Source organism: Apostichopus japonicus, chromosome 23 (assembly GCF_037975245.1).
Source record: "Apostichopus japonicus isolate 1M-3 chromosome 23, ASM3797524v1, whole genome shotgun sequence".
Classification (NCBI taxonomy): Eukaryota; Metazoa; Echinodermata; class Holothuroidea; order Aspidochirotida; family Stichopodidae; genus Apostichopus; species Apostichopus japonicus.
The window spans coordinates 4,345,001-4,370,489 of record NC_092583.1 but is presented as its reverse complement, the minus strand read 5'-3'; the positions used below and the strand labels follow the sequence as shown (position 1 = coordinate 4,370,489).

General features: G+C 36.3%; 2 protein-coding genes across 2 annotated transcripts in view; one reads left to right on the top strand and one right to left on the bottom strand.

The window, feature by feature from the left end:
- The window catches only part of LOC139964728 (protein Wnt-3a-like), a 45,174-nt gene extending 36,160 nt beyond the window's left edge, over window positions 1–9,014 (top strand). Inside the window, exons 2-5 of the mRNA XM_071966593.1 lie at window positions 5,114–5,355; window positions 5,789–5,914; window positions 6,588–6,754; window positions 7,574–9,014. Of these exons, the coding sequence (XP_071822694.1) occupies window positions 5,114–5,355; window positions 5,789–5,914; window positions 6,588–6,754; window positions 7,574–8,053 (1,015 nt within the window). The 3' untranslated portion in view covers window positions 8,054–9,014. The remainder of the gene's footprint in view (window positions 1–5,113; window positions 5,356–5,788; window positions 5,915–6,587; window positions 6,755–7,573) is intronic.
- Window positions 9,015–10,772: 1,758 nt separating this feature from the next.
- LOC139964727 (acyl-CoA dehydrogenase family member 11-like) overlaps window positions 10,773–25,489 on the bottom strand; it is a 34,823-nt gene continuing 20,106 nt past the window's right edge. The window contains exons 16-20 of the mRNA XM_071966591.1: window positions 23,119–23,187; window positions 18,855–19,009; window positions 18,552–18,668; window positions 16,265–16,485; window positions 10,773–13,412 (exon numbers count right to left, since the gene is read on the bottom strand). Coding sequence (XP_071822692.1) covers window positions 16,267–16,485; window positions 18,552–18,668; window positions 18,855–19,009; window positions 23,119–23,187 — 560 coding nt within the window. The 3' untranslated portion in view covers window positions 10,773–13,412; window positions 16,265–16,266. The remainder of the gene's footprint in view (window positions 13,413–16,264; window positions 16,486–18,551; window positions 18,669–18,854; window positions 19,010–23,118; window positions 23,188–25,489) is intronic.

The window sequence follows — 25,489 nt, the reverse complement described above, 5'->3', positions numbered from 1 at the left end:
ATTACAGTTAACGGTTAATTCAAACATGAAAGGTTCGAGAAGAGAAAAATGACATTTTGTGATTCTGCCAAGCTAACTGAGAAGATGACTGTTATGTAAGATTACTCAAGAAGGTTATCAGTACCTGTTTCAATAGGGTGCAGCACTGATATATTAGCATCGTAAAACCAATATTACCAATTCCACGAAATTCAACACGCTATATAATCTGTCACTACCCCATTAACTTGAACCTAGCAACCAGTGTCGTATATCTTCCTGCTTTCTTCAAACTGTTGTATGTAAACTTGACATGTGCGTGGCAGGAATATTTCGGAGTTGTATGTCATTAAAATGTCTTGATTTAAGATTCTTTCAATAGAGACTCGTCACCAATGCTAATAAAAACTGTTGGACCGTTTATCAGACGATCAGGTTAGTTTACATGAGAAAGAAATACTCGGGCGCTTCCTTCAGTTTCGTGTAAATATAGGCATAGAAGTTCCCTTTTTTTTAACCTTCTTTTATGGAAAGGAACAAAAAAAGAAAGAAAGTGGTTTTGACTTTTTTATTCACGTATCTCCTGTCATTGTTATTGTCAGAGCTACAAGTTGACAAACGGTACAAATATCGCGATATCAACAAGCTTGCCAATTTCGGCGGTTTTATCTAATTGAAATAAACCTGGCTGTTTTTGTGTGTGTTTGTTTTCACAACATCACTACGATTCCGTGATTGCGTTCATCTTTTATACGTACACATCAGCTTATATAAATTAACACATTCGTTTACTCATCTCAACCCCCTTCCCCTCCCCACCCCAACGAAATATGCTATGCGAATGTATCAGATCTCTGACGCCTGGTTTAGTATAGGGAAACTAGTTGAAGGTTAATGGAAGTTTAGCAGCACGAAACACCCGGTTGGATGTTGTTCACAGCATCGATATGAGTTTTCAAGTTTTCGAGTGTTTACACAATTATTGTACTCATGGTCTATATATAACAATCATGAAAATAAAGCTCAAATATATCAGACCGCTGACGCCTGTTTTGGTAAAATATCGGTAATGAAACTGAACCACGAAACACTCAAGTTGTAAGAGGGCCTTAATAATATTTGTAATCATGTCCGTCTACACCGATTAACTAATTTGAGCAAAAAAAAAAACCAATTGTTCAAGAGCTTTCACTTGATTGGGTAAGTCTGTGTTTGTATTGCGTAATGCCTTTTTCTATTACAACTGTACTTCTCTTCAACTCGCCGTAACTCTAATTATCAACATGAGAATACATTATAGTTATACTTTATCACACATTCCTTGAGGCCCTCTTATTGACCCTCAGCCCCCCGGATGTCATCCCCTGGGCCTCGGGATGTAATCCCCAGATCCCCTCTCGCCCTTCCGTCAGACCCTGTCGATGTACTAAAGTAAACAGTATTACCTGGATGGGGTGAGAAGCTGGGGTAAGGAAATTGTAAGAGTTGCAGAATGCTTCACAAGATGATGTTAAGCACCCTGCTAACTGTTCTTTGACATACAAATACCGAGCAGAGATGCTCGTTGCGAGCTTCTCCGTTCACAGGGGCAGGCCTAGGGGTGGTAACATGGAGGTAAAAGACCGCGACTGCACATTTTCCCGTCTCTTACAAAGTATCGAAATCCCTTCAGGTGTGAAAATGTAAGAAAACAGGTGTGGTCTACTTTCAGTGATCTTTCGTCATCCTTTTTTCCAAGCCACATGTGACAACATTGGATTAATGTACCGTAGGATGCCTTCTCTTAGTATATCCTTTTTGTAACCACCAAAAGCCTTTTCATGTATCAAATTAGTCAAGCGTTAAATTCAGAGATTTGATTTCCAAAAGAAAAAAAAAAAAGAAATCAATAGAGCATTTTAGCGGACAGTCCTGCAGGTCCATCATGCAGCTTTGTGAAACATTTCAAACGATTACCTACTCAGAGAGCGTTTTGGGTGATCTGTCCCGATCTATTTTCCCCTCCATCCCATCTCTGTCAAAACTTTGAATAGTTTATACAAAGTCACAAAAGTCGCCATCCATCCGCTCTTCAACCATTTGACAGCCAATTGACTCAATAGGTGCACGACCGTACGGGAAGAATTTAAATGTCGAAATGTCAACAACAGGATAGAAAGAAAAGAAAAGAATAACAGGGAAAAAAAAACCCAGAAGGGTGATCGTCGGTTATGCTCCTGTGTCTGTTTCGATTTCGAATATCTTTTATAACTTTTAAACATTTGACAGACGTATGAAATGACGTCAGAATCATCATTTTTTGTAACTTTATGCTAATTGTAATCAATCATAGGATATAAATGCCATCGTTCTGTCAAAATATGTTATTTTGTTCAACTTCAGCAAGAATGCCAAAACAAAAACAATCCCTCTTTAATCGCTAAATCTTGCCTATAAAGATATACTTGAATTTAAATTCCGTTGGATTTATATTCAGGTGAGGTTAAATTTAATATGTACGACGTATGGTGATATCGTATGTTGCTGTATGGAACATGTATCATAGTGGAAATGAACTATATATGTTTGTTTGTACTATTCACGTATTGGCCTATACCCCAGAAAAAAAAGAAGAAAGAAAAAACGGTCCCAAGAATAATATGTTAAAGAGGGCGGAATTTGAACGGAAATCAAATCCCAATAGCCTAGTTAATCTGACTGTGTTTTTTTACCTTATGACTTCTTCGAATAAAATAAATTCCTTTTTTTGTGAGCACTTTCCCTTAAATAGATGAATATTTTGAGCCCTCTAACTAACTAGGTTATGACAGATGTATGCCTGGAGTTGTGTTTGTTAGTCAGGTGCGCTCTCTATTGCACAACCTTTTATCAACAGCCGTTTGTTATGAATGAATGGGATAACTTAATCTCTCCATTCAAAATGGAACAATTGAATGGCTTCCCTAAACATATTTGAACCAGATATTACCCTTAATGTTTTTTCTCGATTTCAATCATTTTCTGTACACTCAACAAAAGATGAAAGCAATGCTTTTGACAGTTCTAGGTATTTAAGTCACATGGAATATGAAAAAGATACCGAGGAAACCACACACAGTTCATATATATATATATATATATATATATAGGCCCGTGGTTCGAATCCCGGTGGAGGCTGAGAGTTTTTTCACTGTTCTTGATTTTCAAACTCATTACGATTTTCATTTATATATATATATATATATATATTATGCAAGGAACGCCGTAATTTCGGATGTTATATATTTATATATATATATATATATATATATATATATATATCTATATATTTCTATATATATATATATAATTGAAAACGTAATATGTATATATAAATATATATATATATATATATATATATATATATATATATATATATACATATATATATATATATATATATATATAAATATATAACATCCGAAATTACGGCGTTGCTTGCATAAATTCGAAGCAGGTTTCAGCATCTCGTGTCTTTCGTTTGACTTCACCATACTCCACTACCCCCACACCCACCCCACCCCTCCCATTCCCTGCACGGTTTACAACTTTGGTTACGCAAAAGGTATCAAGTCAATCTTCCAATAAGTGTAACGTGAGTAATTTCAAGCTTACAACTATATAGTATCTGCTTCCGGCGTTTGTGCTCAATTAGTGTTAAGCCAATTAAGATGTTTTCTTGTTCAATTTCTATTAAATCTCTCTCCCTCTCTCTCTCTCTATCTGTTTGGCATTACCGATCGGTCTTCAGTCACGGTTTATTTTGATCCAAATAAGCCAATTTTCTAAGCTGTATATACTTTCCTATCAGCTATATACTTAGGATTAACGCAGTTAGCTCGCTTAACTCCTTCCCACTAAAGCCTTTAGTAGAAGCCTATTGTTCGTAGGCTCCACGCAGTCGTCACTGGTGCCGTAGCCTCACACTTTCTATTGTTCTCCACAATGGTGTATATTCTCCCCTATGAAAGGGATGTCCCTTCCGTGGGTTAAACTGGTCTCTAGGGACAGGCGTTAGCTCCCACTGGTCAACCTATAGCGATTATGAAAACTCACCCTGCAGTAAGCTATTCATGGATAGATATACTAACTGAGTATCATGTCCTACAGACAATCCCATCTATGATAGGGGTCTTTCAAGCGAAAGTATACGGCGGACCCATCAGAACGAGCTGATCGATTTAGTAAAGCCCTCGTGAAGAGAGCACGTAACTGTTGAATTACTTAATCAAATGGCACGAGGGGTCTGTGCGAATTTTCTTCGAAAAATAAATGGCTGCTGAGACGGATTCAAGGAAGAGGGATAAAAAGGAGTCGATATTATGTTATTCTATATGCAGTTGTTCTATACAAAACTTATTGGCAAATTAACCATAATCTATAAATCAATATCGTACACCGAATAAGTGGACACCTACTCAGTGAATTGGGCCCGACAGGTTACATTTGTTTTATTTTGTTTAAGATGAACAATCTGTTCATTATCAATTCAGTTTGAAGCTTTAAAATAACGTTACGTGTTTTTATTGTGATAATAAATTATATGCTTAACTGTTCGTTGACTTAACTTGACTAGAGAGATAGAAGTAGTTGAAGTCTGATTAATCCAGCCCATTAAAAAGCCGGAAGTTCTTTACTAATAAAAAATTGAATGAAACTAATTTAAAAATTTGGCTAATAAAATGCATTTATTATCTGTCTCTGAGACCACGTGTGTTGATACATTTTAGTGTGAAAATAAGGAAGCTGTGTCTTGCCGATTAAGATGAGCTCCCTCTTTCAAGCTCGTAGCCTAGTTTCCCGGCATTCTTTTCACTTTCACAGTTCCACAGTGGATATTTAAAGGTCGTAAGTGTTGCCGCCATCTCTTGGCGTGCTAAAATGGCAAAAATGTTCTCTTAATGTACATTCCTAAACGTTCTAAATATTCCAAATTATTCCCAGACACAAAGTTTTCTTTGTTTCTAATTATACAAAAACATGATGTTAGCGTAGGTTAGTGGAAATGTTTCAAATGTAGCAGGGAAAATGCATTTTGGAGCTTAATAAATTCTGGCAATGACCTGCTTAACTTTACCAATGATTGTATATATATTTCCTTTATTTGATTCCCCAGGGTTATGGGTACTGGGTATACCGCCAACCTCGAGCCTGCCGACATGGAGTGCACGTCCATCCCTGGATTACGTAACGAGAAAGTGTTAAGATTCTGTCAGTCAAACATTGAAATGATGCCAAGCGTGGCAGAGGGCGCTAGAATCGGCATCTTCGAGTGCCAGGTACAATTCGAAGGACGGAGATGGAATTGCAGCACGATAGATGGCGACGAGTCTGTATTTGGGAATGTACTAAATATTGGTGAGTAAATGGACTCAATGAGATTCTCAATACTCACGCCTTTAAATAAAATGGTGACGTCATGTTCACGTGTAAACGGGCCATAACTAGAACCGGGAACTTAGAGAAATGACGTTGGTAAAAACAAAAACAAAAAACAAAAAAACAATAACGTCAAAATATTTTTTACGTTTTCAGGTTTTTCCTTGAATGTCTTGTCCAAACCCAGAAAATGGGAAAGCTTTAATTATTTGTTTTTAAATTTTCGTTACGAAAATATAGAGGAATCGGCTTATATATATTAAGAAAAGTTTATATATGTTTGTCTGCGTGTACTCATATGCAGTAGTATATATGTGGTGAAATGCAAAACACAGCGATGGAATAACCATTCTATGAAATACTTCGACATTTCTCTGATCTTGATATAATATTTCCATTTCTCTACTAAAAGGTTCTCGGGAAACAGCTTTTGTCAACTCTATACTCGCAGCCGGATTGGTCCATTCAATCTCCCGCTCATGCGCACGAGGAGATCATCTCAGTTGTGGATGTGACCGACGTCATAAAGGACCACAACGTGAGTACTATTGTGTGTGTGTGCGTTTGTGTTTCTATCTGACCGAGGACTTGAACAAAAGAATTTCAGGTCCTCGGTTGTGATTTCTAAAGAATCACCACGTCCTCGGAAGAATTCTATTGTGTGGGGTATTGTTAAAGTTAGGGTACGCGGATTTGAACAATGGAAAAAAAAATGGGGTCCTCGGTCTGAATGAAACACAAACATGTGTGTGTGTGTGATGAATTTCAGGACTGGTCAAAACGATGTTAACACAAGTCCGTACAACATTTGTACATCAAAAGCCGCTAAAATGTTAAAAAATAAAATCAACAAAATCTAACAATACAAAAACCAAAAGGTTAGCTAGCGGGCCGGATGTTTCTTTCCAAACAGTAGCTTCTTCAGGAGAGAAACTATTCCTCTATTTGAAATGGCAAAAGCGAAGTTTCTCAATTTCCTCTTGTTCAGTCGTCGTGGCAACGCCTAAACCGTAAAAGTCAATTTTGAAAATAATTGTTCTAAACAATGAGATAAATTTGCAGAGTCGAAATAGAATGATTCGTAATTAAAGCATATTTTGAGACTCTAAATATTTCAAATTGAAAATTGCGGTTGTTTGTTCTATAAAACGACAAGTTAAAATTGAGTTTGTTACGTCAAAATTATTACAATTTTCTTTTTGTCTTTCCAGTTGGCTCCGATATGGAAATCATCCCAAATGATACGTGGCATTGGGGAGGATGCAGCGAGGATGTACGATATGGGGTTCGCTTCAGCAGAGATTTTCTGATCCCACAGGATTTGACTTACCGGGCCAGAGGTCAGATGAACAGGCATAACAATGAGGCTGGTCGACAGGTAAGGAACGCCGTTTTACCGAACATAGTTTCATTTACCTGATACCTTAAGTATATTGAAACAAATAGACTAAAATTATCGACATCATTTTCATTCTATTTGACTTTGCTTAAAATAGTAAAATAAGAAACCAATTAATATGAAACCACGTATTCCGCCTGTTTTCTTTTATAACAAATTCGGTGGCACTCCAAGCGAAAATCGAGAAGCTAACATAATCAGTTGCAAAGTGTGTGTGTGTTTTTTTTTTTTGGGGGGGGGGGGGGGTGTTGGAGGAGGTCTATTGTACCAGTTGGAGAATACGATTGCAGTTTTCAGTTGAATAATCCAGACAATTATTGTACACATCCACAGAATCGGCCTTGTGCTTATAGTATGAACTAGAAGCTTCATCCTATCCACTTTTGTGGATTTTACGCTTTACAAAATAAATTATTATTAATTATTATTATTATCCTATCCCCACACCCATACACTTTTACCCCTTCCTCCCGGTTACGGTTTGTTCACGTAGCCTAGAAATATATGTCTTTATCGAGGCGTGAGGGTGTGAGGTGCGTTTCGTGTATGTGTCTCTGTTGGGGGGGGGGGGGATGGGATTAATATAGAGGTAAGTCATTTGAAACGGACTTAGTCGACACTATTTTCATTCATTCATGAGTGATTGCATACTTGGACCCTTCCAAGTACCCATCCTACCTTTAGTTTGACCAGCCTTAGTTTCGCAGCATGGTTTCATGGTATTACGTCATAATTATGCATACATCGATTAAACAGCTGACTGAAACAAATGTGTTGTTCCCCCTCTTTACTTTACAGGTGGTCTTAAACAACATGGAACTGAAGTGCAAATGTCACGGGATCTCGGGCAGTTGCGAACTCAAGACCTGCTGGTGGCAAATGGCGTCGTTCAGAAAGCTCGGTAATATCTTAAAAGTCAAATACGACAGCGCCGCCGAAATGGCAGTCAAAGTCATGCGGGAACACCGTGCTAACAAAGAGGTCCTAGAGCCCAGATACTCGCACTTTAAGGATCCGACTTTGGACGATCTGATATATTTCGAGAGGTCGCCCGACTACTGCCAGTACAACCCTTCCGTCGGCTCGCTCGGCACTGTGGGGAGAGAATGCAATCTGACGTCACACGGGATCGACGGCTGCGAACTTTTGTGTTGTGGGAGGGGTCATAACACGCAGACGGTCATTAGAGACGACAGGTGCGACTGTCGGTTTGTTTGGTGTTGTGACGTGGTGTGTCGGAAGTGCCAGATATCCTACGAATTGTACACCTGTAAATAACTGCGACAAGAAAAGAAAATACTCACAAAATTGGCAGAAAAAAAAACTGTCGGCTGAAAATATTTTGAAAAAAAGTAAAAACAATTCTGGACGATTTGTGTGTATATGAATAACAGATAACTGTCAACGTTTTACAGACAAACAAAGTGAAAACTATGTGACTACCAATGAGACAGATTTTGGTGATGATCACGGTGTATTTGAATTGTTTCAACAAGACAGACGCGGAAACATCTTTTTCCACGCTAATGTCCGGCTTTTATATACACAATCACCGGTACGGAACGTTTTTGATTTCGGCCCCTTCACATTACTGTGCAGAATGTTTGGTATTACCAAGCCAGAAGTACCTAGGAAGGACAAATACATATTTACTTGTCCACGAATAAATACGCAAATTATGCATGAACAACCATGGAACTATTTTGATTCCGGCCCCTTCATATTAGGGTGGAGAATGTATGGTAATAACCCCGAACACGGAGGTAAAGAGGGCGTCTTACAAAAATGACGTCATCATATGTCTTCTTCTCCGTACCGTGTACTGTGCTTCTTCCAGGGTGAAATATTTGCCAGTGGATTAATTTTCAAGAGTGTGAAATGATTTACTCCAAGGTTAGGCCGTTTAGGATTGCAATATTTGAGGTCATTGCTTCTATAATCGGGTTATTTAATTTCGGTATGAGACAAATGACGTAAACCTATCGTTATATTTACTTAAACAACAATATTAATTTCACTCGAGAAAAAGAATATGCCAACAAAGGCCCATCTCAAGAGAAAACGGAGCACATGTCACCTTACGATCTTTGTATTAGCTTTGTTCAATAAATTACCATTTTGGTAATATATGACATTAACTATTTTAAATTCTCTCTGACGTCTGGAACAAACTTCCACCTAGGGAATTAAATAGGAAAATGTTTGAAAGCATAATATCTATATACATGATCAACACAAATATAAAACATTTAGGACAAACTACAAAACAAAAAAAGGAGTATGTTGACCTTCAAAAATTGATGGAAATAAAATGTGTAGAATCAGGATGAAAATTGGGTTAGGAGTCGAGATTAAGCGTAAAACAAAGGTTTCATTTGTAAGGGTACTCTGCTTGTTTCTGTTTCGTATAGACAGAGAGCTCTTTGCGAGACACTGCTGTGGGTAAATTGTCTGGTGGTATTAACGCAAAACGAGAGACACTCTATTCTCGTCTTATATTCTGCTTAAAGTAAAAACGATCCCATGCAAATACAAATAATAATCACTAAAAAATTACAAAAAAATCATAATACAAAGTTAAAAGAATGGGATAAGGTCTGAAATCTGTATATATTATCTCTTTTATGTTTATTTCACCGTTTTTATTATATCAAAGTTACAAATTGTCCATTTTGTATACAGTCTCGTATATAAACATTTTTTTTTTGGTTGCACAAATATCTCAGTACTGTTGTAATGTGTATATAATTCTTGTTTGAAGACGAGGCATTAGAGAACAATGTTATCTCAGTAAAGTTCGTACGTAATAATAATGTGTGAATTATCGTACAAGTTAGGGGAGAAGGGAGGTTTTTAAACGATTTAAGTTAACATGTTTATATCAAAATGCCAATGGAAACAAATAAAGACGCTCTCTGAAGCTTCAAGCTTGATGTAAGAAAAGAAATTCAAGAACTATCCACATCGTACTTTGTTTAAATTCGACTAAACAAATTAGGCCGCTTGTGCCTATTTCTTGAGAACCCTAGCAACTTGTTGGTTTCGAAGGAAAGCTGCTTTATCACTGCTAGTAATTCAATATTTTATAAATTGTAATCTTTATCAATCTTGACCAAGGAAGAGAGATCTTTTGGGTTTTTTCTAACAACATAAACACGAACTGAGTCCTTTCCACAAAATGGACTTTTTTTTTTTTACGGTCCTCCAAGTTTATCCTACGTCCTGATGTACCAAGCCACGGTGCGCACCAATATTTAAACAGTAATGAAGTAACCTAATATTTAATTATATAAATTGAACCACTTTTTTTTAATATTCAAATGCCTGTCGTATATCAGTCATTTTTTGTTATGATATTTTGTACATAAGATGTAACATATTTTGAAATAGTCGAAGCTAAGGGTGTACCTAGTGTATTATGCAATGATAGTATAACGTTGTTAGCTAAGGGGTATACGCTTAATTTTATTAAGCAACGGTAGTGTCACATTATCAGATAAAGATGTGCCTAATTGATTATGCAAAACATAGGGTAAAACGTTGTAAGCTGAAGGTCGTGCCATATATATATATTATGTATTTGAAAATGTAACATTATAAGGCAGGGGATGGAGTTACTGTATTGTGTAACTAAAGGTTGTCATAGTGTCTTTTTACAGTCGGTGGCCATATAACCGTTTAAGCTATAGGGGTGATCCTAATGCGCGATTCACAATGCCATTATATATCCTGTCCTAGGGCGACCCTATGTATTTTACTTAACCTGTTCTACGTTTTATACCAAGGGTGACCTTTTTCAACGATAGTGCAACACTGTAAGCTAAGGGTAATCCTAGTGCGTTCTACATATTTTGTTTTAAATGTTTTTTAAAAGGATTACTGTGAGGTTAAAACATAGGCACAAAGGGATATCCTAATGCACTATGCAATGATGGTACAACACTGAATGCTAAGGGTGATCCTAACGTATAGTTTGCAATGACTGTACTATGTGGTAAGCTAAGGGTGATCCTATTGGGTTTTACATAATATTATACCAGGATCACAGTGCAGTTAAAACAACACAAAGTGGTTATCCCACTGCACTTTGCACTAGATGCTAGGGTGACCCTTTATGTACCAAGTTATCAATATCTGTACAACACACTGAGCCAATGGTGATCCTCATGGCAACTTAAGCATTGTATTCTAAAGGGTTATTTGAATGCATTTGCAAAATGTTACTTAAGCATTGTAAGCGAATGGTCAGCGTATACTGTATAATTAGAAAGATAAAATGGATATAATTTTTGAGTCACTTCAAACTATCCAACAAAATAACATTTAAGATCACCGGAGTGTCTTCCTTGACGAGCTATTTTTGCTTTTTGTAAAAACTACCTGTTTTGTAAGAGCCTAAGATAATATTTATGGATGTAAAACTCATCACGTGATTTTTTTTTGCGTAAAATATTGATAAAATAACCATCGAAGAAATCTTGTCATTTTCTTTTGTGAATATCAAAAACACAGAGTAATGTTTGTATAAAAAAAAAATAGTCTGCGTTTTTTCTTTTCTTGCTCTTCTTTTTGCCTTCAAAAACAGAAATTTACTATTAATCTCCAGTAAAAGGATAGAGATGGCCTTGAAAGGATGAAAATGTAATCGCATTGGTAGGAACAATAACTGCGCATATGTGACGCTGCATAACGTACAAATTGTTTGTTTTGGCTTCATTAAAAGGCGAGAAATTGGTGAAAGGTAGTGGGGAATCCATCCCATGCCTCTACCGGGATCTTCAACCGAGTGACGCTCAGATAAAGCAAACACCCTTTTCCAATCATATTCGCCAGATATAAACTTGTTCAGAACTCACATACACATACACATCGCAACCTTGAAAACACAAAGTTTTTTAATTTTCAGTTTTTTTGCAAATGCAACTATACAGAAGAAAGCCTTGACTGGTCGGATGAAATATTTAATGAACCATTGTCGAAAAAAAGTGTAAGAATAGAAACGGAAAATCAAAGATTTCTATAAATTATATTTCATTATTATTTTTTTCAAATTCATTACATACTTTAACTGATCTTATTTGAATTAGGTTGAAAATACCAAGTATGAAAAGAGAATATTTTCTTATTCGTACAAAATTTACACAAATTTTTACATAGAAATGAGTTGAAGAATTTTTCAAAATATATATGAATATATATATATTAATCAGACAATTACAAAACCATGCAAACTCATTAATTTCCAATGATCGAAACACTTTCTTGGCATTTGAAACGGTGATTGCGTGGACTATTCATTGATATAATACAGCTAAAACAATAGGACTCAAAGAGCATACTTGCCACAAAAAGAAAGAAACTGCTAATTACTCACTCAAGTACCTATTTTTATTTTACCAAAATCTATAAAGTGGGTGCTGTTTTTTAAATACCATTTTCTTTGATTTTGATAAATTACAGCCAGTGCTGGATCAAAATATTGTTTGTTTAATACTGTAAAGCAGTGATCAATTGTATCCAAGAAACAAAAGAAAGCAAAGAAAGTAAACAAAACAAACAAAGATGGGGCTAACTCCAAACAGATTCTGGAAAAGTTAGCATAGGAGGAACTTGTCATTAGGAACACTCTATGAATGGCAAGAGTTGTCCTATATTTTTTCTTCCCCAAAAATGTTTCCAATTTTTTCTGTGACTCACGGTCTCTCTCACCCTGTCGAGTCCAACCTTTCATTCCATCATCAAAGACGGGACAAACCAGTACAGATCCTGTTGAACCTCCGCCCATCTCTTTCAGTAACGTCTGGAAATCTCTCATCATATAGGTATAGTGTGGAACATCTCTTCCCCCCCCCCCCCTAAATTTGAGATCCTTCACAAGGAATGACTAAATCATTTAAAACAATGTCTTCTACATGTACCAACAACCATTATTGATTGAAATTATTATTCCAATTTGGATTTAAAAAAAATTGACCTCTTGGTGATCAAACAGATTTAGTGGCTGGCTACCTGGACATGGAGCTAGGTGATCTGCTGAAGTGGACTTAGATAAAAATTATTACATTTGTTTATAAAACAGACAGTCAAAGTAGATACAGAAGCTTAAAAGTGCCATCAACATAGGAAAAACTTTGCCCCATAAGTTGACATTTTCCAGTAAATTGCTTAGATAACAAGATAAAATCTTATCAAAAATCAGAAAAATGTTGCATTACTCAGTTACTTTAACTGAGCAATTGAACAATTTTCTGCAAAATGTTTAATAGACAACTTATCGTATCTCGTCAATTCAACATTTTTCTGCAAAATGTTCAATTGTTCACTTCATTCCAACTGAGCAATTGAACAATTTTCTGTAAAATGTTTAATTGACAACTTTTAAGCTTCCGTAGAGTAGATGAGCAATTACGAATTGCATGAACACTGTCTGCTGGCTTTCAAGACATTCTTTTTCAAATACCAATTTCTGTGTGAAGTTTAATCGATGTCCAAAACAGCAATATGTCAGAGATTAGCATCCCTCATATGAAAATGTTAAATTTAATCCGTAGGATTAAAATGATCTGACTTTCATTTCATCTCTTGCTGTAGCATCTATTCTTCATCGTGATTCTTCTTTCCAGTCTTTGAGGAATGGCTGAGGATAATTAAAAACCAGAATGCAAAAGTGACATTGAAATTTTGATTACTTCATTGCAATAGACTTCTGCTTATTCACCAGAAACAGCTGTTGTAATATAAAATGTCCTGATTTCTACCGTGAGATACGGTACCATGTTTAAATGGTTTCCAGAGTTTGACTGCTGGTGACCCAAATGACCGTTACCAAAGCAATTGAGTTTTTCTATTCAATATAACGGATCCGCATGCCACTTATAAAAAATCATCTAACTTGAGATATAGTGTCTACAAGGTTTTCAGTGTTTGACATCTGCTGACCTCAGATGACCTTTAACCTCCACATTAAACAATAAACTTCTTCTCAATATGATTCATGCTCATGCCAAGTATAACAATTTGACCCTTGGTAATGCCAAATGACCTTTGATCTCCACCAAAAATAATAAGTGTCTTGAACACAACGTTTCACAACTATATATATACTATATATGAGATTAGTTCAATCTTTCCTTCATGAGATATCGTTTTTACATGTTTCACAATTTGACCTCTGGTGACCCCAAATGACGTTTGACCTCCCAGAAAACAATAGGGTTCTTCTACTCAATGTGGTGTTCCTACACACCAATTATGAAATTGGTCAAATTTTCCCTTTTTGAGATATCGTGTTTACAAGCAATGCGTCACACACACACTCTTCTGCCTGTATGAAGTCCTACAAAGGTTACGATTATCATCGAAACCAAAAAGCAGGATCAATAACATTCTTGTCCTGAGAAACTCCTAGTGTGATGAAGTCTTTCCAAATCGTATCAAGAGTTTCCAATATCTCTCTCTACTTTCTCGCTTGGAAAATTTGCCTCACTTATTTGAAATTTTGAGCAAAGTACATGGCAAGGAATCACAAAGCCAAGTGGCTTTTTTTGTATTTTTTTAAGTCTCCTTACATTGTTAGGTTCAAGTATTAGAGACGAGCATTATTTTTCAACAGTTACAGTGGCACAGTGGTTAGTTCTCAAGACAAACTCCATGTCTAGGGTTCAAACCCCAGTGTAGGCAATTTGCTTTTGCTGTTCTTATATCTCTTTCCTCCCATTTATGAACCTTAAATAACCGGAACGAGCATTATTTCTCAACAGATACAGTGGCACAGTGCTTAGTTCTCAAGACAAACTCCATGTCTAGGGTTCAAACCCCAGTGAATGCAGTTTTCATTTTTCTATTCTTATATCTGTTTCCTCCCATTATGAACCTTAAATATTAGAAACGAGCATTATTTCTCAACAGTTAGGTACAGGAAGTATAAAGGTAAGAAAGGTATTCATCGGGAACCAAAATGGTGTAATCGGTAGTTCCATATGCGATTAGACATTTCTGATCGGCTTGGTTCAAGTCCAGGGTGAGTGATAGCTGGCAAAAGGACTTTGCCGGCGCCCCTCCCCTGACAAAGTTCCCAAGCGGACAAGGGTATTCGCCGGCACCCCTCCCCCTGACAAGGTTCCCTCTCCCTGAAAAGGATCAGTGGATAAATGTTTTATGAGAGCACTAAGTCCAAACAACTGGATCTTTAAATATCTGAAAAGCAAGCAAAAGCTTTCTCCCACCTAATGGTCTAGTGGTAGAGAAAAAGTTTTGGCTGCAGAAGGTCCCTGGTTGAATCCCAACTACTGCTTTCTTTTCCACAAAATATATCCTACCTTGTTTAGCAGCTTGCAGAAAACTCATCAAACAAAATGTTTTAAAGAAATTCAATACATGTATCAAAAAATACATCCACTTTATTTATTTAGAACAAACCATTCCATAGAAATAAATAAAATAAATCACACATCCTGTTTATACTTTGCAAAAAGTTGCATTACAAAAACTGTCGGAAAATGATACAGAAATATCAGTGAAACTAGGTATTTCGAAATATCTGGACATCTACATTTAAGAGGAAAGAAATGGAAACAGCATAAGCTGTATGGTATTGAGAGATTTGGGTTTTATATTATCTTTATGGATGCTCTACCAATACGGACGGTGGGTGCTGGCTAGGCTCGTGCCATTCTCGTGAAGATAACGGACATCATTGTTAGAAACACTGAGGACTGGTAGCTTACGTTTTACAGCTTCTGCCAGCAGACTTGGTTCTCTTGATAAACTTTGGTACAAAACTGAATAAGTTTATAGAACATCTTTCAAAGAATATTTTTCAATAAACTTTTGACATAACCAATGGAAGATTAACTTGTCATACCTTAAAAGAAGTTAAGTCATTCAAGATTAACTGTAATTATTTTGGATAAATATTCAAATGAAAATTTGAGATATTTCAAGAAGACACCAAAAATGCAAATCAGGGTACAAAAGACCAAAAATTTAATCTTGTTATATTAAATCACTAAGCTCTTAATAATCGCCATAACCTGAAATTGCAAAACATCACAGAGAATAAATCTAGTTATACTAATGGGTAGTAAAAGAAAAATTGAAAAAAAATTGAAAAATTGCTCCTTCTGGGAAATTTAGATATAATGTAACATTTCAAATTTTTCTATTTCCACCTCACCTTTCATGATGCTTATTAAATCATTTTTGAAAGACAATTCTACGAGGATAGGCAGTCATACTTATCACATTTATATATATGACATTTTTTTTTCTCATAAATTTGACATATTTTTAAAAATAAATTTGACATATTTTTAAAAATAAATTTGACATATTTTTTTTTTTTACATATTTGGCATATTTATATGGAACAGAGGACAGAGGTCTCTGATTTTCCATGATTATTATAATTTGTTTCCTAATGCACTGGAAATTACAGAAAACTCCAAGCAGAGCATATTATTACAGACATGCAATGGCAATGTATTTTACCTCTACAATTTCGCTTTATCCATTTGTTCCTTCAATTCCCGTAGAGCTACGGACGAAAGATGGACTTCATCTGGTCCATCTGCGATCCTTAGGCTTCGCGCCATGACGTAGAACGCGGCCAGCGGTACGTCGTTAGATACTCCGGCGCCCCCGTGAATCTGAATGGCTTGATCGATCACCTGGCACGCCATACGAGGAGCGACGATCTTAATCATCGCCACCTGTAAAAGAGGGGGGAAAAATAATAAATTAAGATATGACCCAGATTTTGTTTTAATTTTTGTCTGGTTTTTTTTCGACTTATGCCGACCTGTATGGTTCATGTATATGGGTAAAAATATAGCAACTTTTCTTGCCTGGAAGTTAATTTAAGTTAAGATGCAATGTTTCAAAGGCGTGTTATAAAACTGAATAATCTCAAATTTGAAGCAACCAAGTTTTAATCCTTCTTGTAAGAAAGCTTTGTTAGCAGTGAGATGACTTTGAATAATGGTCACTGGATCATCAAATAATTTTCCTATAATGGATTCCTACAAATGGATAAATGGCTCAATTGGACTTGTTGCTGACTATTTTTTACTAAATATTATGTTCGTCCTTGAAAAACACAGCAATGCAGCTTGCTTGCAAATTTGCAGCATAAATTCCACTCCCTGCTTAGTTTTACGTTCTGTTTTGTTGTATTAATGTCATAAAAAATATTTAATTATGACTTAACCCAGAAAAATCAGTTTTGAAATGCTGCAGACTGTTGAATAACACTGCAAACATTGTAACTCTATACCACTTTTAATTTCTGAGAAATGACTTGTTAAGCATCTGAGGCTCATCAATTAAAACGGCTGGACTACTTAGTCTAACACACCGACCATAAGTTCCTCAGAGGCAATACAGAACTCAAATGTGAACACACAAGATTTTTTTTCATGGCCTCAAGCAACAACACACAATCTTTGGAGAACAAATGGCCTTGAATGTTGTTCATTGAGTGCTCTGGGATTTTATTTGTCAATAAATTTATATTAAATGAGCATATTTTGGAGTCACTGAGCAGCGGATTAATGACCAATTTAGCCTTAAAGGAGCATTCCACAGATAATAACGATAATAACTATAGAAAGATTACTAGCACTCAACAGTTTTCTTTCTGTCTTGGACTATGAGATATCAAAACTAAAATCTGTCCTACTCTGATAGGACTCTTATGATCACTAATGTATAGCACTACATTAATCTTAATTCAGTATTCAGTTGATAAATGTTGCTGTGTTGATACAAAGATGCATCACTCGATGTAAGTGACTATCCTTACTTCCAGGGCAAATATTTAATGATCGTCTGTTTGGACAACCAATAATCAACTCTGGAGGTTGTCCACCTGAGGACTAGTTGTTAACAGCACATCAGATTGCACTGTGACTAAATACCCTGAAATAGGTACAATGGTGAATTGGGATCATCCTCCTTCACTTTGGAGATACTGAAATGAGACAAAAACAGTGGTAGGCTGTAGGCCTACGATCCACGTGGAGGGATATTTTACCGGCACAAAGCTGCTGTTCTATTCACCAAACCTACACATCTCTCCAACAGTGTACATATTGGTCGTTCTTTGTTAATTCGCTACATATTTTTCGGACTTTTAAACCGAATCTGCTGTTCAGACAACCCGAAAAGTAAGTCCTGACTTTCCGAGAAAAATCCTTAATAATTGTGCCCTGCTAACTTCAAATAGCATCATCAACTCGCTACAATATTTTCATGTTTTGGAAAGGTGAAATTTAGCTGATCATCTGGAAGATAACAACCACTCTACTGATAGTTTCGAGGAATAGATAAAACTTCTTAGAGTTCCGATGAAGCATTATGTGACTTAGAGAGGTTTTTGGTTAGAGATGCAATATGGAAAACACAACCCACTTTAAGGCAGATGCAATATAGCTAGGATGGAACACACCTTTAACAGAGATGAGCCCGGGGGTAAAAAAATATCACGGAACTTTGCAAAATTGCGGTATAGGCTCCAGTTTGCGTATGCTACAGTGTGTTAGGATAATAGTTTTTGTACCGAGGTAGAAAAGAAATCCTGGATATTCCGCGAATTCGCGGAAAAAGCTCATGTCTGCTTTAAGAAACATATCTTTAAGGTTATGTAACAAACGTTGAAGTCAACCAGAGATCCAAAGGACAAATAACTATGAGTGTTGAGAATCACGTCGGAGCAAAAACAAAAGAAAATTAAAAGGCGGTGCTTTTCGTTAAAAAGATTTCCTTTGGTGACGCAAACCTCTTTACGGGCCCTCTTGGTACCGTGCATGTCGATCAGATGAGCTGCTTTCAAGGTGAGAAGACGTGCTTGTTCTATCGCCAGACGACACTCAGCTATCTGGTGCTGGACGACTCCCTGTAAAAACAAAGGAAAAGGCAAACAGTGTTCTAAAACAAAAACTATAAACATTAATTTAGACACTTGATGAAGTTAAGTCAAAAACTTGCACACACACACGAACCCCCCCCCCCCCAAAAAAAAAATGCAACACTGAGTTGAGTGACAAAAGACTGAAGTAAATATTGTGCACAAAAAACTGACCAGTTCTGCAAGATGTCGACGGAATGCCCTTCGACTGAATGCCCGTTGGCAGGCCATCTCCAATGCCCTCTCGGCCAGTCCTATCAACCGCATGCAATGGTGAATACGTCCAGGGCCAAGCCTCCCCTGGGCTATCTCAAACCCTCTGCCTTCCCCTTTGAGCAACAAGCAAAAAGAAAAGAAAAGGTCACCATAATCAATGCCATAATGTATATGAATACTATAATCAATGTGAAATAACTAAAAGGATCCCCTGTGCTTCCCTCCCCCCTCTCACCAATAACAAAGTGTAATTTAACATCAACATCCATAGAAATATCCAGGGCAAACTTTTAATGGTCCTCCGACTGTTCGAAATGACCAAATTTTGGACGACCAAAATCACCTTTTGGAGATTGCCCAGCAGACTACTAGTTGTTTACATAAAATTTGAAATTACATTGTAACTAAAGACTCCTAAATTAAATTGTTTAACAAACTGTAAAAAGTTGACACAAACTGAGTCTATTTAAGCTTTAACAGAAATAATTAACATTAGAGTTTACTAAAATATATTCCTCCAGCTCTAGAATATAGTCAAGTTTGAAAGACACTAGTTGCCCTCAAGATTTTAAATGATTAATTGGTATCACCCTAAATCACACTTTTGGAGATACTGAAATATAAAAAAATGACCCACCCCAAGGGGAGTTCTACTGGCCGAAAACTACACATTTCTCTTCTAGTGTACATATTAATCAACTTTTGTAATATCTTGGTATAATTTTTTGGACAACCAAATTTGCTGTTTGGACAACCAAACAAGCAAGACCTGGTTGTCTGAGAGCCTATTCCCCCCCCCCCCCCTTTAAACAAAAATCTTAAAATTTGCCCTGATGTGGTCCTTACTAAAGCAATTCCATAAATTAAATATAAAAATTGACATAAATATACATTCAGGCTTCATGAGGTAATGACAGTGCCCTTCCACTAATTTTTTCTATTTTAATTCTTTTTTTGTTAATGCAAAGTTTTACAATCAATCATTAAATAAAAAAATATGTATAGTGCGTAATATCCAAAGTCAAGCAATGCTCAGTGGCGCTAAGAGGACTCAAGAAAATGCTCTTGGGAACAGACAAGTCTTAAGTTTCCTTTTAAAAGTGAGTTGAGTTGAAAATTCTGTGTCTTTCTGAACAAAAAAACCTAACAGTCACTCATGACTGACTGACCCATCCTCAATCTAGCAACTCTTTTACCCGTGGTTACAATCGTCTGACTACTCACATTAGCAGGTTAACAAGTTTGGTCTGACAGAGAAATTCTGTTTAAAAATTTAATTTAAAATTTTCTTTCTTGTGCAAATCTTTTGTCTATACCAAAGTCCATCAATCTCGGTTTGATTTTGGAACGCCAAAAAAAAAAAAAAAAAACCCTTTTTTTTTTGGAAGAGAGATAAAATTAGTTTAGCTAGACTTCACATGTTACATAGATATACAAAAGAGAAAAGTTTTCAAGTTTTGGACAGGCAAAAAAAAACAAAAAAAAAAAACAATATTTTTGAAGAGATATAAAATTAGTTTAGCTAGATTTCATATGTTACATAGATTAACAAAAGAGGACAGTTTTCAAGTATTTGACAGGCCCCCCCCCCCCAAAAAAAATAAATAATAACAATATTTTTGAAGAGAGATAAAATTAGTTCGGCTAGATTTCACATGTTACATAGATAAACAAAAGAGGAAAGTTTTCAAGTTTTACGTTTATCTTTCATTTCATTGGTAGAAAGCCGTAACATCAGGTTGTGGTAAAATTCAAATCATAACAATACTTTACATAACCAAGCTTCTTGAAATGTCTGATTTTTTTTTATTTCAACTTTATTTTAAGAGGGTAGCTCGTTTAGCAATAGCTAATCTTCCACGAGGCCATCTAATAAGACATATAATAATATAAAATGTATGAAAATTTAAGAAGTCATAAATACATTAATAATGCTTAATAAAATAGTTTAAAAAAAAAATATTAAAAAAAACGTGTACAGAGTAAAGAAAATTAAAAAATTTGGTAAAAATAAAAGTGAAGTAGGCCTAAACAATATCAGATACTAGGCGTTTAAAATGGTTAAGATTTCTTGCTGATTTTACTCTTTGATCTAGTTTGTTCCAGTCTTTTGCGGCAATGCATGAAAAACGGTTGTTATAAAAATTAGTGTGTCCGCCTGTAATGTGCAGGTTTCGTGCAGTAGAGGATCTTAAATTGTGATTATGAATGTTCGTAACTGGTTTAAACATCTCATTCATGTACTCCGGTCCTTGATCATTAATTGTCTTGAAAACCATAGTTTATCTTCTATACATAACGTGTCTGTCAAAAGTCTTCCATCCCAGCCTGACAAATAAATCACTTGAACAATCTTCATATGTAGCATTTAAAATAATGTGTGCAGCACTTTTCTGTAATTTAATAATTCTATCGGTATTATGGGCAGTGGTAGTTCCCCAAAAAAGACAGCAGTAGTCAAGTATTGGAAGAATGTATCCAAGGGCGGTGGAACCGGGAGGGGCACGTGCCCCCCCACTTTTCCTCAGGTTAAAAATGTGCCCTTTTTCTACATAAAAATTGAGGTCTCTCAAGTTAGCAAGAGGCCAGGGAACCAGAATGAACACTCAGGAAAGGCCTTTTCCGGCCATCTGAGGGGTCTGTAAAACCAAAAATTTTCTTGTACGCTCCTGGCTAACCGATGGTCGCACTCTGCTCAGATAGTCGTGCATACAACTTTGCAAATCCTGGCTACGCCCCTGACTTTCAATGAATTTCTGTGGGTCAAACTCAAAGCTATTTCGATTGGAAAATTTGTTAAGATATTAACAAGAAATACACTCTAATTCGGAAGATTCCTACATTAGCAACTAGCATGATTTCACCTCATTTTGTCTCAAAAGAAAACTTGTTCCTTGTTTCCCAATTTGCACATTGGATATTACAGTGCTAGTATGCATATTTTCCTTGGGGGGGGGGGGGTTGATGGAGTGATGTGTATACGCAAATATGATAATACAATAAGAGTTATAAAGGGTACTAAGTATAAGGCTGATGTCGGTGCCCCCCCAGATTAACAGTGCTTCCGCCGCCCTTGAATGTATCCATTATAACAAAGTATGCACGTGGGAGTGTCTAAATACTGTTTAATCCTTGCAAAAGAGCTAATCTTGTACTAATAGTACTACATATATAATCAATCTGAGCTTGCCATGTCAGGTGAGCATCAATTCTGACTCCTAAAAGTTTTTCTGTATCAGAATTCTCTAATACGATATCATTCATCTTGACAGAAATATTTCTTTGTCCTCGTAGATTATCATAGCATTGTCTGGAACATATTAACATTGATTTGGTTTTATAAGTATTGATTGCCATTTTATTATTCTTGCACCAATTGGAAACATTTTTAGCATCAAAATTCAACTTGCTTTGAAGAGATTCAACATTGGAGCTTGAAATGTGGAAAGTAGTATCATCTGCATACATGTCGGCTTTGCAGTGAGTTAAACATAGGCTAAAATCATTAATGTAGATTAAAAATAAGAGTGGTCCTAAGATTGACCCTTGTGGAACGCCATTACTAATATTCATACATGAGGACGCAGTCCCTTTCATGACGACATACTGACTTCTAAATGTCTGATGTATGTTTTTCGACTGCTTCGAATGGACGCCCTACTTTTTTACAGAGTTCCTGCGGCTCATTTATTTTTTTTTGTATCCTTGTTCATAGAGATGTCAAATGAAATCACATTTAGACACGTTTACACAGAAGAATGGAAAACTGGGTGACACTATTACGCTACTAAATTGGAAATAGAATGTATTTCTTCGACAAATATTGCCCGACAAGTTTTCGTTTGCTTTCAGGGGGGAACTTAAATTAGAGCTAAAATATGAGAAAACTGTCACACCGGTTTTCCTAAGGCTGATTAAACTTTACCACCCGATAACTTACCCTCGGGCTATTCTCTCCCCAAAATCCACAACAAGTTGGTCCTCTGCTTAACTATGTTACAGAAACATTTCCCAGTTATCCTATTAACCTATACCCTCTTGTACTTCCCACAAAAATGTTCAAAATATTTCCAAGGATATTTTTTGACAATCAAAAATATGAAGAATGAGTTTAGTATAAATAGGTGTTAAAAAGAAAGTAACAAAAAAAAAAATGAAAAAAAAAGTGAATAAACACAAAGCCATATTATTCGAAAATGTAACCCGATACCCCAAACCTTACCCAAAATCAGATTCTCGGCTGGAACTCTCACGTTTTCAAATTTAATTTCAAAATGGCCATGGGGGGCATCTGTAGAGAGTAGAAAAGAAGGTAAATTTTGTTGTTGGCAATCACCTCTGTGTAGCCTTGGCTAAAAAAAAAAAGATTATAGTAACATGTTCCAGAGTTTTTTCCACCCCCCAATTCTTTCGTACCGACAGAATAAAAATGGTACGGACCCAAGAAATGAACACACATAGCCCAAATATTGTTATCGCACTTTAAGTGGTTTCTGACGGTAAAAAGTGAAAAAATTGTTAACAAACCGCAACAATTTGACACAAAATCAGTTTTTTTATACTTTATTAAAGCTTGACAGAAATAATTAACATTAAAGTTTAGTAAAAAAATATCCCTCCAGCTCTGGAATTTAGTCAAGTTTGAAAGACACCAATTTGCCCTCAAGATTTTCTTTGCACCCAGTAAATTAAAATGACTAGATTACAAGGTCAAAGTAATTTACAGAAGTACCAGAGGTGAGCCCTAAAGAACATGTGTTTATGTTTTTCCCCTGGAGTTTTACCATGCCAATCAATTCAAACTGATAAAGAGGAATGAACAGAGGTTTAGTGACACCTCATCAAAGAAAGTTTGTACCAGGAGAGGGGGGGGTGGGTTACACATGTTTTCATGTTCACAAAATGTTTCTATTTAACTGTCCAACCTGCAGACACAACTCAATACCTCTAAATGACTTCTGTGTCACATGCAAGTATGAAAACTGTCCAGATGCTTCAGGGAAATCGTAAAACAAGCTCAGACAGAGAAATTTATGCTTTTACATTTTTAGCAAACGTGAGTTGCTTGGGTGGCAGACATAAATTATTTCTACTTGTGCATTTCTTTCGTCCTTCTCTTAAAAAGTGGAATGTTTGTAATTCAGTTTTATTTGACCTAAATTTTTTACAATATTTTGACCATGAATGTACTTCATCAAAAAAAATAAAACAATTGTGGTGACCATATCTTTTGTAACTGCATGGACAACCTATAATCTGCGGCATAATACCGCCAGAATGGCCCGAGGGCAGAAGTGGGATCTGAGTCGTGTGAAAAAATACTGATCACAGAATGAAACTAATTTTGAGGCATTTGTTTGAAACAAATGGAGGAATTTATTTTCCATGTTTTGATGGAATGTATACATATGACCGCTTTTAAAATAAAGAAGCCAGAATGTAGCTGACTTGGGGTACACACTTTCATATTTTCAAGGGTATCAAGAATTCTGCGGTAGCAAGAAGTAGCATCGACCTGCCTCCCACTTACATCCTTTCACATTTTCAAGGGTATCCAGAATTCTGTGGTAGCAAGAACTAGAATTAACCTGCCTCCCACTTCCACCCTTTCACATTTTCAAGGGGTTCCAGAATTCTGTGGTAACAAGAAGTAGCATTGCCTCTCACATCCACCCTTTCAAACTTTTTAAGGGTATTCAGAATTCTGTGGAAGCAAGAGGTAGAATTGCCTCTCACTTCCACCCTTTCACATTTTCAAGGGTATCCAGAATTCTGTGATAGCAAGAAGTAATATTAACCTGCCTCCCACTTCCACCCTTTTACATTTTCAAGGGTATCCAGAATTCTAAGGTGCAAGAAGTAACATTAACCTGCCTCCCACTTCCAACTTTTTACATTTTCAAGGATATCCGTAATTCTGTAGTAGCAAGAACTAGAATTAACCTGCCTCCCACTTCCATCCTTTCACATTTTCAAGGGGTTCCACAATTCTGTGGTAACATGAAGTAGCATTGCCTCTCACATCCACCCTTTCAAACTTTTTAAGGGTATTCAGAATTCTGTGGAAGCAAGAGGTAGCATTGCCTCTCACATCCACCCTTTCACATTTTCAAGGGTATCCATAATTCTATGAGAGCAAGAAGTAACATTAACCTGCCTCCCACTTCCACCCTTTTACATTTTCAAGGATATCCATAATTCTGTGATAGCAAAAAGTAACATTAACCTGCCTCCCACTTCCACCCTTTTACATTTTTAAGGGTATCCAGAATTCTGTGGTGCAAGAAGTAACATTAACCTGCCTCCCACTTCCACCCTTTTACATTTTCAAGGATATCCAGAATTATGTGGTAGCAAGAAGTAGCATTTACCTGCCTCCCACTTCCACCCTTTTACATTCTTCAAGGGTATCCAGAATTCTGTGATAGTACGAAGTAGCATTTACCTGCCTCCCACTTCAACCCTTTCACAATTTCAAGGGTATTCAGAATACTGTGGTAGCAAGAGGTAGCATTGCCTCTCACTTCACCCTTTCAAAATTTTTACGGGTTTCCATAATTCTGTGATAGCAAGTAGTAATATTAACCAGCCTA